Below are 14,857 nucleotides of genomic sequence, written 5' to 3'. Positions count from 1 at the left end.
GTATCTGTTGGCCAGAAAGTCATGGGTGGCCATCTGTGGCTCCAGGAGCCACTCAGTTCAGTTCAGTCGCTCAGTCGTGTCCCAACTCTGTGACCCCATGGACTGTAGCACGCCAGGCTTCCCTGTCCATCAGCAACTCCCAGAGCTTACTCAAACTCATGTCCATCAAGTCAGTGATGCCATCCAACCATCTCCTCCTGTGTCGTCCCCTTCTTCTGCCTTCAGTCTTTCCCAGCATCGGGGTCTTTTCCAGTGAGTCAGGTCTCTGCATCAGGTGGCCAAAGTATTGGAGCCACTGCCTGTCCATTTATTTGACTGAATTAGCCTGAACCTGCCAAACCCTTGTTTGGCCATGCGTGAGTTTTCCCTGGTCACTTGTTCCCCTGAATCTCATGTTTGTGGCAGTTAAAATGCATTGTCAGCATCAGAACACAGTGAAACAGTTGTTTGTGACAGCGCTGGGGTCTGACGTCCAGACCTGGCCGTCATTCATATATCAGTTGTGGTGGCCTTTGAGCCTGGGGTTTGGTCCATCCAAGAGGTGGCCAGAAGCTCCCGCACCCACTGCCCGGGGCGGTTTTACGTCAGGGTCCTTGGCAGAGAGCCCAGCACAGGGTGGTGGCGGCTATTAGGTGACATCATGTTCCGTACCAGGGCACCTAGCGCGGGAGGGTGAGGATTGTTCCGTATCGAGGGAGGGGCCGGCAGGGTGGCAGCAGGAGTTGCATCAGAAGGGGACTTTGGACAAGAGAAAGCAGTCTGTTCAGTCCAACATGCAGAGTCACAGGATTGAGCAGTGAGAAGAAGCATCAGTAACACTAGGGTTAAGCTTTGATCATCAGTTTCTTGAACAAATATGAGTATACCTGCAAGTGCTTTTTTTAAGGGTATAAAATGCTACACAAATACAGGGCTGTCCTCCTAAGTAGTCCGTGCTCCGTACTTTTATAAGCAAGTAATCAGGCACAGACAGCTGAAGTGACTTGCACCCTCGCCCAGCCTGCAGGGGGCAGGACTGGGGCTCCCAGGCCCCCACGAGTGGGCAGGCAGCAGGCAGGCCCCCTCCGGTGGGCTCAACATGTATGTGGCCCTGTGAGGTCACACACTTGCGCTGGCCCACATATCTGACACACGTTGGAGGCCTTTGAAGTCGGGGAAAGGGCCCGTGGTAGTGTGTTTGCAACCCCTCCAAAACCAGACCCTTTGTGAACAAGTCTCTATTGTGACCTTCACCGTCAGGAACTTGGCCCCGAGACTCTTGGCAATCTGCTGACAATCAACAGGGTAAAGTCCGCTTGCCTCAGTGAACCGCTGACGCGCGTGTCCCCTGATTAGCACTGCCACCTTCACTGAGGTCAGCACCTCGTCTGAGAAGAGGACTCTGGACGCACCACGTCCTTAGAGCTGACGCCACGGCCACCACCGCACCTGATACCCCACCATGCGCAGCACTTAGCGTTATACCTGACACCATACCTAGTACCTCTCCAAACAGTGTGCCGGGCATCCCACGCAACTGCATCTGAAACCGCCCCAGCACCATTTTTGATAGCCCACTGAGCAGAACACCTCGCATCACACCAGTCCTACCGACGTTGCATCTGACACCACACCTACCAGGATGTGAAGGGGCCTGGTCCTGTCTGACCTTAACCCAGCAGGATGTTGAGCACCTCCTACGTGCCAGGCACCGGACCAACTTCCTTAGACGTTAGAGAAGTATTTGGAGCTTTGACAAGCTCCCCTAATAAGGGAGAAGAGGACGGGTGACTAAAGGGGAAACCCATGAGGCCTGTGTAAGAAGTCTGGGAGGTTTTATGGAGCAGTATAGGAGTGAGGGCTTTTGAAAACAAAGCTTCATGTACTGCAGTTAAATGCCTTTAGTTATCTAAAAGTAAACATAAGAATTCTGGTTTCATTTCAACCAGAATGTTATCCTTATTTGTACTTGAAATCATGTTTTGGTTTAAGTTGTTTCAGCAACAAGTTGGTGGCTTTAAACCCACTCACGGGAGGTGGGTGGCCAGCCCACAGCTCCTCTGAGGGCCAGGACTGCTCACCTCCATGGTATCAAGGCTGCGAAGCTCTAGGTGCAGGGGGCACGTGAAACCACACAGGCATCCTCTTCTTGAAGCTTTCTCTTCATTTGGGAAGGGCACCCCACTGACCTGTCACTTCATGGGAAGGGGCCTCGAACTAACCCATCACTTCAGCCTCATGGTCACCGTCCCTGCAGCAGGTCTGCAGACACTTGGTTCTGGCATCAGGGAAGCTGCTGCCAGGGAGATAAAACTGGCATCAGGTACGCACACAGGTAAATAGTGTCAAGCTGAGGTGTGTACACATGAGGGCTGCGATTATCCAAAGGAAAATCCTCCAGATAGTGACAAAGCCATGCATCACATCAGGCATCACATCTCGGAGATGAGTGTCCTGGGCGGTGGGGGTGGGGTGGGGTGGGGTCGGGTGTGCAGATGGCTGAATGAATGCAGAAGCCAGGTCAGGTGTGGGGGAGGTGGGTAGAAGGGGCACCTTGGGGAACAGTGCAGCCGGAAGAGGAAGCATGGCTCAGAGTCCCAGGGCTGGTGAAACCTGTAAGCCAAAAAATGACCTTCACTGTCACAGCCTTTTTTTTTTTTTTTTTAATTGGAGTATAATTGCTTTACAGTGTTTCACAACCTTTTTAAGAGGTCTGACTTCATTAAACTTTACCTGCTTTAAGTTGCAGTGTGAAGGTTTTGCAAACTGTGTGCAACCAACAATTGTCTGTCACCAAGTGATCATATCTGGTGAAGGGGGGCTTGCTGATTGTTGGGGTGGGCTCCTTGGCTTGGCAGTCACCTGAGTGCAGGTGCCCACCCCTCCTGCCTGGAACTCGTGGGGGAGGGCCTGGCCAAGCTGCAGGGGAGCAGAACTGCGCACCAGCTGCTGTGTGCTGGTGGTGCGGGCGGTGGGGGTGAATTACAGGAAAGGAGGACGCTGCATTCCTGGCATATTCTTTCCCAATGGTTCCCAGCTCTCTGCAATACCGGTATGAACCAGTTTTTTCTGACTGCCTCCAGCTTGAGCAGAATTTCCGTCGTTGTTGTCCTCAGCCAATTGAAAATCACCTGGAGTTTTATCCCAAGCACAAAAGAAGGTCAGAGAGAGGAGGCCCGATAACTGCGATTTCCCCCCCACCTCCCTGGTCCTGGACTGGAAGGTCCTATAGCCTTTGTCTGCCAGGCCTGTGCTTCCAGGTGTCAGCACTGGAAATTCTTTGATTTTTTTTGTTTGCTGGCTTTGACAAGGGTCAGCCACCCTGAGAGACAATGTTTATCCTTGGGTTGCCCTGTTCTGACTCACTTAGCCTGATCAGCATCTCTGCCTGGTGGCCGCTCTGTGTCAGTCCTGCCTGCCTGCACCTTTCCCAGGAGGGTGTGGTTGGCACACCGGGTACTCAGATCATCAGTGTGATAACTTGCCCCCCTACCCAACCCCTGCAGCTGCCACCACTGTTCTTGTTAGTCAAAGCTGATTTTTCTGAAGAGAGATGAACTTGTGGTTTTTGCTGGGCCTTTTGGCTCTGGATCTTTTAGCAGCTGGTGCCCCTCAGGATGAGGGGTCGGCTTGCAGCCAGGGGACCCTCTCTATCCAAGGTCTTGTTGTTGGGCAGTTGCCACTGCATTTCAGAGACGTCTTCATGTATTCTGTGAGGCAGAAGATGGTGTTTAAGGCTTGAAGAAAGTGTGCTGCTCTCCAGAGGCTCCTTGGTTTCAGGGTCATGCCCTGCCCCCCAGGGCATGGCCCCACCCCCACTTAGAGCCCTAGGGTGTGTGTCCACAGTAGGACTTAGTGTGGACACAGGTAAGGGTAGGGACTCCAGTGCCAGAACCAGTTGGGGGCAAAGTAGAAACTAGATTGGGTTTTACAAGCCTGTTGGTTCTTGGCGTGCAAGGCTGGTCTGACTCTTGCCCTATTGCCTGCTATGTCAGCAAGGCTCCTTGTAGTCCAGGCCCTCGGTTACTGGACGTATGGGTGGGAGCCAGAGAGAGCCCTGGGCCAGGGCCACTCCCAGAATGCATGGAGCTTGCATGGCCTGCTGTTCAAGCTCCACAAAGTTGGAAATGTTTGGGGGTGTCCAGCATGTCTGCTTCTTAGGCCCTCATAAGGAACTAGGTGGATGCCAAGCCCGGGGCAGCCTTACCTTGCCCTAGGCTGCTGATCCTGAGACATCCTCTCTTTCTCTCACAGGACTAAGTCAGTTGCTTTCTCTGGTGGACATACTGCTTTTAATCCTGTTAGAAAACTCAGAGGGAGAGATTGGTCTTGGGGTTCCATGCCCCAGATGAAGAATGTCCTTGGTTGTCAGGTTGCGTGATGTGAGATTCTCTACAGTCAGTGTTAAGGCTGGCGCCACAAGAGAACCCCAGATCTCCCTTCTACCATCAACTGACAAACTAAAAATAACCAGAACGGTAAAAACAATAAAACTTTGAATATTAAGATTTGTTAAAGCATTTTAAAATTGCTACTGAGATAGAATTCACATAAAAAATATACAGGTCTGATTTTTCATGTATTTACCATGTTGTATAATCATCTCCCTAATAGTTGGGTTTTTTTTTAATTAATTTTTTCTGAATACAAAAGGAATATGTTCTTGTTGTAGAATGATATAAATGCTCTGGAGCACTCCCCTCAGAAACACTTTCAGTGAGAGGCCGGGCTGCCCTGTGTGATGCTCCAGGCCTGCGCCCGCCCCAAGAGGGTTGTGACTGGTGACACGCAGCCATCTCTTGGACCGTCCAAGTCATGTGTCTACGCATCCTAAAGAGCCTGCCTGAAAAAGCCAGACCTTCAGGACCAATCTCCAGGTTTCTGCCCAGACACAGACCCATCTGGTACCTGTGCAAGCTCCCAGACAAGCCCATCTGAACAACATCTTGGTCGCACTTACTAGGAAGATGCACACAAATCTAGTGAACTTTCTCCTCTCCAGGTTTTTCAAGGAGTCTCACCAGAGTTCACTGACAGAAGAATCTTAGAAACTGGAAAAACGCATGGCAGAGAAGAAAGACAGTGTTTTCACGTTTCTAAACTGCTTCTTGTTGTTTAGTCGCTAAATCATGTCTGACTATCTGTGACCCCGTGGACTGTAGCCCACCAGGCTTCTCCATCCATGGGATCTTCCAGGCAGGAATATTGGAGTGGGTTGCCATTTCCTTCTCCAGGGTCTAAACTGCTTGAGTTTTACTATATTTTTTTTGCAATGAAGTTTTATTAAACCTTAGTTTTTCTGACCTCTACATTTTTTTAAAATCTCACATCTTTGTCTGAGATAAACTATTACAGTTCACAGTATCTGTGCAAATTATAAATTGAATCAGGGAGTTCCCTGGCATTCCAGTAGTTAGGACCCCGAACTTCCACTGCAGGGGACACAGTTTCAATCCCTGGTCAGGAACTAAGATCCCACAAGCCACACAGCATGGACCAAAAAAAAAAAAATGAATCCTACACAAAATAGTCAAAAATAATAGGAAGAGGAGTTAGTTCACATTAGCACAAAGGAAATGGAAGCCAGCAGTATTTTCAGTTACTACCAGTAATATGAACTGCCTACCAGATTGTGTGCTGAATGCCATTAGCCTTTATTTTAAAAAAACTATGAAGAATATAGATTTTTTTCTCTTTGTCCTCATCTTACGGATGAAAAAAACTGAGCACATAAATTTAGGTTATTTGCCAAGATCTCAGAGCTCAGAATTAAGGTTCTGCCCCTGACAACACAACCTGAGCTCTTAACTCCCACGCAGCCTCCTCAATGAAGTACAGAAATGGCTATTTCTCTAGGGGTCAGTGAGGGGCCCTTGCGGCTTCACACATCTGAGCCCTGGACTGCCTCTCACATATAGCCCCTGATTCTGTTCTGTGTTCAGGAAGTGAGCATGAGCAGGTAGGCCTGGGCCCTGAAGGCTGTGCCAAGCCCCTGGGGTCTAGAAAGCCCCTGGCGTCTAAATACCTTCTGTCCCCCTCACGAGGTTCAGTGGGGGTTTGAGGATCTGGGGCAGTTGTAGCCCTTCAGGCAGGAGTGCCAAGAGCATTGGTCTGCTAGATTACCAGGAGGGGACAGATGGGGCAGGAAGTCCTCCAATCACCCCATCCTGGGCTGCCCGTGTGGAAGCAGTTGGCACACACAAGTGGGGCAGAGGTGCCTGGCCTTGGGGGTTTTGATGGGAGGGCATGTGCGTCATGGGGTTGGTGGGTGAGGAGGCCCATCAGGAGGGAATGATGAAAGCAGGGACCCAGCCCCTGAGAAACCCACCCTCAGAGTGTAGAAGCAGGTTGTCCAGAGTATGAAGACGTTGACCCAACCAGCCTACTGGTAGATGGACACAATCAAGACTTACCTGCCAAAAACAAAGACTTACCTGCCAAGAGAGGTTCTCTTTTTGACTAAAAATGCATCCTATGGGAGCAGTGGAGTGACACGTGTATTCCTTCTTTGTCTTCAGTCATGGGACATTTTTTTCCGAAACACCAATGCTGGAGCGCCCCCAGGCACCGCCTACCAGAGCCCACTCCCCCTGAGCCCGGGCTCCCTGTCAGCTGTGGCCAGAGCAGGGCCCCTGGTGGAGGCCCAGCCCAACGTGGACAAGCTGGTGGAGGATCATCTGGCGGTGCAGTCGCTCATCAGGGCTTACCAGGTAAGGTGGCGGTGGGCGGCCATCTGTGACAGCACCCTGCCGACCCAGTGAAGGTGGTTGATTAACTTTAACCCCCCACCAAACGCTATGTACTCGCTCCCTGCTCTGGGGTGGAGGGAGGCAAAAATGAAATATGACAAGAGAAAAGGAGCCCGGACATCCTCTTGCCATGTGAGCAGATCCCCTGCCACCCATGGCGCCTGTCCATATTTCTTTCCATGAGTTGGCAGGAATGTTTTGTGGGCAGGGAAGCTCATTCCATGCCTGTGTGGCCAGGGAACTGCTGATCCCCAGGAGGGAGTGGTGACCCCGAGGGTGTGCTGCTCCCTCAGGCACAGCCCCTTCTCAGTTGCTAACGCCCACATACAAAAAGAGAAGGTGAACCTGTAGGGTTTGGGGACAGAAGCAGAGCCCATGGAAGCAGGGAAAGGCAACCGATCCCCCAGAGGGGCCATTTCTCTATGAGCATTCCTACTGGAGGAGGGCCGGGCAGAACCAATGGATCCCATGGCCTTGCTCAGAGCCCAGAAGCCCCTTCCGGGATATCTGCCTGGCGTGGAGAGGAGCCTGGGATTCAGATCTTTCCATCTGCTCTGTGAGTAGTTCTCAAAAGGAGAAGAGGAACCGTTGGGCCAAGAGCAGCCCTTCTGAGAGCCCCCAGAATTTGGGCTCCCCTGCTGCCTCTCCTGGCATCGCTGCAACCTGGCAGAGGAGCCCACTGTGAAGTCCTCATCCCTCCACTGTTCCCTTTCCTGGAAATGGCCATATGGACTGTTTTTCTCTGCCCACCTGGTCAGTTGCCACAAGTGTCAAGACAGGCAGCACAGAGTGGATCTGTCCTGCTGGGGGAGCCTGGCAAGTGAGGCTTTGTCCCCAGGGCAAGTGAGAATAGATAGCCGTGTGCTCTCAGGTGCTGTTCACAGCAGGTGTTTCTACAGAAAAGGCACAGCTGGTGCGTGCTGACCACTGCCTGACTCATTCAGCCTCAGTCATTTCTGCGGTCTTCTAGTGACTTCATAACAGCTGTTCCTCTTCGCAAATTGCTAGCAGGAAACTGAATAAAATGTCCAAGAATTAAAGACACAAATTTGGAAGCTGGGAGGGGTTTTCCGTCCTTTTGTTTGCAAACGGTGCCGATCAGACGCTGCAGTCCCTGGTGCCGCTGCCTGCTCTGGTGCTTACTGCTCTGACCCCACAGCGGTGCCAGTGCACCTTCCTGAGGGACTTCAGGCTGTTCTCAGCTGAGTGGGTTTCACACTCGAGTCAGAGTCCCAAGCATTCCCATTTCTGTTTATCCAGGAAGACTGTGTCAGGATGCCAGGAAATGGGTCCTTTTAGATTGCCAGGTTTATCATAACCTGAGGAGTTTATCCCTTTTTTTATAGAAGTGCTTTTATGCCCAATGCCTGCATGCTAAGTCACGTCTGACTTTTTGCGACCCTATGGACTGTGACCCTCCAGGCTGCTCTGTCCATGGGATTCTCCAGGCAAGAATACTGGAGTGGGTTGCTTGCCCTTCTCCAGGAGATCTTCCCAACCCAGGGATCGAACCTGCGTCTCTTATGTCTCCTGCACTGGCAGGCGGGTTGTTTGCCACTAGAGCCACCTGGGAAGCCTTAATGCCCGATAGTGCTTTAAAATAAACTATTCTAAGGCTTACTTTTGGGTTAATTGGTGCTCTCAGGGAAAGGTTTGATCAAATGTAACTTTTAACCCCCTCACAGCCCACAGGACCTGCTTAATGACTGCTTGTATTATTGCTTCCAGGTCAGGGGTCACCACATTGCAAAACTTGATCCTCTCGGAATTAGTTGTGTAAATTTTGATGATGCTCCAGTAACTGTTTCTTCAAACGTGGGTGAGAATGAATCTGTAAACACTAATTTTAATGTAATTTTACTTTTTTTTTACCCCTTCCCTCTTTTTTTTCTCCTGTCCTTTTGTGTGTGTCCTTCCCTCTCCATCGCTGGCCCATTCGTAGATACGAGGGCACCATGTAGCACAGCTGGACCCCCTGGGAATTTTGGATGCTGATCTGGACTCCTCCGTGCCCGCTGATATTATCTCATCCACAGACAAACTTGGTGAGGGTCTGAGAGCGGCCAGCACTGCGCTGTTTGGCTCCTCTCTGTGTGTCCCAGCTCGTGGCAGCCAGGACGTCCACAGGCCAAAGGGAAAGACTCTTAAGTTTCCTTCGTTCTGATCACTTGACATTTATAAGTCATATAGCCTTAGTGAGTTTTGGGCAAGTTATTTTTAATCTCAGCTTTCCAGCCAGATCATATGAGCTCAATTGTCTAAGCCTGAAAATTGGAAAGTGAAATTTGGGGGCAGAAAAGGTTAGTGGCACAGAAAGACGTGACCCACCCAGGCAGGCGGGTCCCCAAGATACTCCAGGGACTAGCACATCTGGCTTCAGTTTCCAAATCTCAGGGCAGTGCAGCCTGTGCCCAGAGGGGGTCTTGCTCAGAATCATTGTCACACGCCCTGAAGCACAGTGCAGCCTGCCTTTGACGGGGCGAATTCCAGAGCAAGGGGTGCAGTTGAGGTGTCTCGATTCTCAAATGCCGGTGATCACACTGAGGAAACTTTGGAAGGCATCCCGAGCGCAGGGAGGCGCATGTGGCACACAGGGGGTTGTAGCCACGACCCCCACACCCCCTCTGTCGTGAGCACAGGGGCCGGGCAGGGCTCACACCTGTGGTCGCTTTCAGAAGTTAACCTGCTCTAAGTCACCGTGCTGCTAACCTGTGCTACAGAAATGATGACGTGACTAATTTTTAAATGGCCAGGTTGTTTAGGAGGAACACTGTGCATGCTAATACAACTGATGATTACCTACCTGCCTAACACTGCTCTGGGAGGGGACAGAATTTGCCTCCTCTGAATAATAGTCTCTAACGCCCCCCAGAGGCGGGTCTGGGTTGTGAGTTGAGAGGTCAGGCGCTAGTCAGGTAATACTGGAGTTCAAATAGCATTGGCCCCAGGATGGCTGTTAGAGGTTTGTCTCTGCTTTGTCTTCATTTCGGAAACAACCCTAGGGGATACAGGGTTTCCTCTACTTTGTAACTACACAAAGGCTTTGGAAGAAAGATTAGATCAACTCTTCTGAATATAAAATAGGGCCAGTCCAGATTATTGGCAGGATGTGAATTGAATACTGCTGCTTTATTGAGTGGTGACAGCTTTGTGCACCCCAGAGGTGGGCTTTTCTCTCCTCTGTCTCCCAGGATACTTGGATCCTCTCTCCTCCTCCTTACCACGTAACCCCCAAAGCACCCAGACCCCACCCAACCGGGACTCACTTATGCTGAAGCCCATCGGCACCGCGAGTCCCCTCCAGGTGCTTGGGCCAGGGCAGACCTCACACCCCCACCCCACCTGGGAGGCCTCTGAGCCCCCAAGCACTGGTTGCCTGAGGAATAGCTCAAGGTCCTGTGCCCTGGGGCTGTCTCTCCAGAGAAGGACTCTGACTGTGGGGCCTGGCGGGGCATGGGCCACAGAGGCTGGTGTTCCTGTGCGCAGTCAAGCGTTTAAACAAGAAAGGCATGGGGCGGGGGTGGGGCTGTCTAACGCTGCATCTCCCCTGTTCTTGTGCCATCCCTGATTGCCAGGTTCTTGATATCTGATCGGACCTTTCCCAGTGGTTCCCAACTCACAGGAACTGCCTGGGGAGCCTAGACCTCCTGTCTGTCCTGCCTGAGGCCGGTCAGGGTGGGATGCACCATGGCGACAAGCTCTGGCAAGGGTTTCTTGGAAGCCCCCAGGCCGTCCCAGCCCCGGAGTCTGTGAAGCCTGAGAGCCCCCAGCCCTATTGATGCTGCCCTCCTCCTCAGGTCACAGCTCTCATGGGGCAGGCGCAGAGGTAGGGCCTCTGTCGTTCTTTCAGGTCCTTTCTAGGCCATCTTGATCTCCCCTTACAGTCAGCTCCGAAACAGTGCCCCAAGTATCTGTGCTTCCGTTAAGGTGCAGCGTCAACACAGCGAGGGTGAACCAGCAGGAGGATGTTATATACCAGAGACACACAGAGGTGGCCCCAGAGCTTCCTGAGCTCATCCTCTGGCTGGGAGCCTGTCAGAAACATCAGGAGAAAGTTGAGGAGCAGCCCCCTCCTTTGCAGGAGAAAAAATGCACTTCATCCTGAGAATTCAAAATAGTGTGATAGAAAAGTCATGGAAATAAGTGTAAACCCAGTATGTATTGATATTTGAATCTGTAGGAAAATAAGTCTTGAATTATCTCACCCTTGATGTATGTAGGTCTTTACAAAAACAACTGGATCAACAGGAGCGCTCTGTTTGGGGACAATGGACAGTCCCTAGAATGCTTTCCTGCCCATCATCTCATCCAACCCTCAGGCCTGGGCTCAAGCCAGCTTCCTACGTGGAAAGCCGGGCTCTGCCAGGACTAGCTCTGTCTTCTCACCTGTAAGGTTGTTGCAGTATTAAATAAACTCCTTAAAATAGTGCCTGGAGCTTACTAAGTTCCATGAAGGTGTGAGCTACTGTGATTGTTAACAGTCTTTTGAGATACATAGCTGCTAATGTCTGGAAAAAATGGATATTTAGAAATTGAGCAATGAAGCAAATAACCCATAGTCAGAGCCATAGTTAGTAGTAAGGACTGGGGTGGCGCCTGAGTGACAACAAAGCAGGCTAGCTCACGTGGCATGGTGTGCATGGCCCGTGTGTTGGTCTGGGTGGCTGAGTGACTGCAGGGGTGTGCTGTGCCACACAGCACTGTCCTCAAGCTTGCATCCCTCTGACAACACTTCCAGCTGTCTTTCCTCTCTCTGGTAGATGCGGCACAATTTCTCCATTCCCTTGTGGGGAAACCAAGGCCCAGGCGGTGACTACTCCCCATCCTTCTGAGAGCACTTGGTAGTGCGACTGGGGCAGCACAGGGGTAGAGGAGCAGCTTCCAGCCCCAGCTGAAGGCAGGAAGCCGTTCCCAAGGGCCGTGCTGGCCAGCACGGATATGCAGGGCGAGCGGGGCTGATGTCCCCTCAGAGTTTTTTAAATAAAGTGGAAAATGTGAAAAGTTTCTACTGAGTTCTTACCCAAATACTCAGAACCCTTGCAGTGACAGATGGAGAGAAGAGAGAATTAACAGGTAGCAGGTAGACAGCAGACCCAGCCGCCATGCAGAGCTCCAAGGTGATCCCAGCCTGTCAGGGTTACCGTCAGACGTGTGCACACAGACTGTGCTGTGAATGCAGCACAGATACAGTCGAGATGGTAGGGTTAGTGATTATTTATTACGAAAATTTAAAAATTATCATTAGAACAGTTTGGGTTTTTTTAGGTGTGGGTTATGCTCTAGAATTGTGCGGTGACTGCTAGGAGCAGGAGACCTTTGCCAGGATGTGTTATGTTAGGGGCTGGGTTCCAGGTCCCCAGAAGTGCATCTTAACTTAAACCAGGCTGAGTCAACCACACATCCAGTCGAGGAGGGTTGGGAGCTCCAACTTGAGATGCCTGGTAACATGATCCACATTCCTCCCTAGGGAGGTGCTGGAAGTCTCCAAGCCGGATCAGGTTTCCTAGCAAGGCCTCTCCTGGTTGACCCTAAGGAAGGACCAAGAGTGTGGCTTTTGACAGGGGTCCAAGTTGTTGCCACCTTAAGTAGAAACCAATCAATTGCAGGCGGCCTGTGCACTCTCACCTCCGGGCCTCCAGTCCTGTGCTGGCATCTGGTCCTTGCTTCGCTGGGGTGGGGAAGGGGCATCAGGAAGTCTTGTCTCTGGGCCAAGCGAGACTGCCCTGGGCAGGATGAGGATGTGGAGAAAGTTCTTGTTAACACGCACCCTCAATTTGCTCTCTTCCAAGTGCAGCATTTGAGTTAGATTCCAGCTTTAAAATGCCATGAAGTGGTTTCTCTTTGGATTCTATAGTATAACTATTCATAGTGAACAACAACAAAAACAGATTGAAATGTACTTAAATGTCAGATTGAAACATATTTAAAGGAGAACTCAAAACAAATTCTATAAATAAAATTAAAGAAGGCATGAAACTTCTGTTTACCATTAGTGTTTGCAAATTGTCAATCTTAGGAAATGAACTTGAGTTACATAGTTAAAAGGGCAATTCAGAAGTCCAAATAATGGCAACATTTTTGCTACTTTAAGTGGATTAGTTCATCTGTAGCACAGCAGGACATGAAGTCTCCCCACCCTTCTGACCTTCCACAGTGCTCTTTCTGGTTGAATGTTGTCCCCTTGATGGCTTGGAAGAATGAGCTAAAAATAGGGTTGAATTTTAATCTACTTTAGTAATTTCAGAGCTGTGGCGAGCAATTTACATAGCATTTATTAGTTGCTTTGTGCAGCCTGTGGTGCCACCAGACCTCCGAGTGAAGAGTTGGGATCAGATCACCCAAATGACTCAGGTGGGCAGGCCAAGCTAAGGTCATGGTGGGCACATGCACGTCCGCCTGCAGGGGTGTCCTCCTTCCTGTGTGCCCAGGAGCTGGCAGACCAAGGCACACCCAGACCTAGCATCACATCCCTGCTTCTTGCCAACTGTGTTTCCCTTGGAAACACCTCGGCCAAATCCCAGCCGCTCTGTCTCTCCAGCAGAGTGTCTTGTGCTCATCAAGAAGTAATTTTTAAAAATGTTTTAAGTGCTCAGGTGCAGGGAATCCCATGTGCTGTCTGTAAATGACAACCAGAATATTTACTGTTAACACTTTCCTTTGGTTTGTGTCTTTTGTTCACATTTTATTTTTAAAATACTCAAGAAGTGCAGATAAAACTACATGCCCAGTACCCAGAGTGAACAGTTATAAACTTTCGATCCTATTGCCTTTAGATTTCTTTAACAGATAAGCATTCACATTTCATTTTGAGGCTGGGGGCGGGGGTCCTGTAAGCAGCACTGATGGCTGCTTGGGATGGTCCTATGTCTTGATTCTGAGGATTAAAAGGAATAAATGAAGAGTCTTCATCCTTGCCTTAAGCAGCGCATCCTTACTTTTGTGCAGAACCCAGGTGTTCCATTGTCTTAAGAGCCATTGGCTCTGAGGTCTTTGGTGCTCTTTCACTGTCCTCGAGGGTGAGTAGAGCTTTACGCACTCAGAGCTGGTGTCCCTGCGTCCTCTCTGAGTCAGAGTTCTTGCCATCAGCATCCAAGGATGCATTGGCTGGCCTTCTGCTGCACTGCCACGGCTGGAAGCAGCCACAGTGCTGGTGACCATGCTCTGACCCCTTGGTCATCAGGCCCACATACCCAGGAAAGCAGGGTCAGCAAGTGTTTTGCGTGTCCAGATCAACATCTTGAGTTTAGCCAGTGCAGGCAAGCCTCCAGGTGTGGGCAGGAGTGTGTGCAGCTGTGCAGGCCTGTGGCTCTTAGCCTGCGTTCTCAGCAGCCGAGTTCCTCCATCCTGGTTCTGCCTTCTCGAGAAGGGAGTCCAAGGACCCATCTTCCACTCTTTAGAATCCAGAAGGAGCTTGAGCTTTAGGGTCTAGTCTGCCACCTGATGCTCCAGTTCTGAGGAATGGGCCTTAGAAACTAGGCTTCTCCATTTCTTTTCCCCAGTTGTTTCATCTCAAATCAGCCTAGGCTGGGTGGATTCAGCTTCCCAGGAGAGCTCTGTGTCAGCGCTTGTTCAGGGTGGGGGCATGAGAAGGTCCCAGCCACCACCACACAGTGGCTTCTCAGTGTCAGGAAGCGGCCTCTCCCTCCTTCAGATTCACCTGATTCCAGCTGCTCATGAACTGTTTCCACGTTTACCGAAGTCACTCTCAGACCATAGCCAGCCACCCCTCTGTTCTCCTTCAGTGTCTGTGTCTGTGACAGTGTTTGTGCTACCTGTTACTGCAGTGGTGTAGGGTTTGGGTGTTTGGGTTTTTTGTGTTTTTTTTTTTTTCTCAAAACTAACTCTCACCTGTCTTTTTCCCTCTGCGCTCACCCATGCTATCCCACTCTGCCTCTCAGATCTTGCAGTTTTCAAGGAACGACTTCGAATGCTAACAGTAGGAGGTATGAAAATAAAGAGCCTTTCACTTTTCTGGAGCTGAGGACTTCATTTGAACAGGACATGCAACTTTCCCAGCATGCAATTTGGGGAAAGTTGACACAACTCTGTTGAGTGTTTTGAAGTTTGTTCATTATTTTGAGATATGTTTTTCCTATCATTTAGCTGTTACCCAGCAGGTAGAGCTACTT

At 50.5% G+C, this 14,857-nt stretch overlaps 1 protein-coding gene and 1 long non-coding RNA gene across 5 annotated transcripts in view; both read left to right on the top strand.

Moving 5' to 3' along the window:
* OGDH (oxoglutarate dehydrogenase) overlaps positions 1–14,857 on the top strand; it is a 67,355-nt gene that overhangs the window by 21,039 nt on the left and 31,459 nt on the right. Inside the window, exons 3-5 of one of the 4 annotated variants that reach the window (XM_006051297.4) lie at positions 6,498–6,689; positions 8,671–8,773; positions 14,627–14,671. In XM_006051297.4, coding sequence (XP_006051359.3) covers positions 6,498–6,689; positions 8,671–8,773; positions 14,627–14,671 — 340 coding nt within the window. Of the gene's footprint in view, positions 1–6,497; positions 6,690–8,456; positions 8,548–8,670; positions 8,774–14,626; positions 14,672–14,857 lie in introns of all 4 variants that reach the window. The other 3 variants (XM_006051298.4, XM_006051299.4, XM_006051300.4) reach the window with 3 other exon arrangements.
* LOC123334769 lies at positions 171–5,288 on the top strand. Its single transcript, XR_006552891.1, has 2 exons — positions 171–4,457; positions 4,652–5,288. It is a non-coding gene; the product is annotated as an uncharacterized LOC123334769 (long non-coding RNA).

Source organism: Bubalus bubalis, chromosome 8 (genome assembly GCF_019923935.1).
Source record: "Bubalus bubalis isolate 160015118507 breed Murrah chromosome 8, NDDB_SH_1, whole genome shotgun sequence".
In the NCBI taxonomy this organism is placed as follows: Eukaryota; Metazoa; Chordata; class Mammalia; order Artiodactyla; family Bovidae; genus Bubalus; species Bubalus bubalis.
The sequence above is the reverse complement of the archived record's forward strand: the minus strand, read 5'-3'. Positions and strand labels throughout refer to the sequence as shown.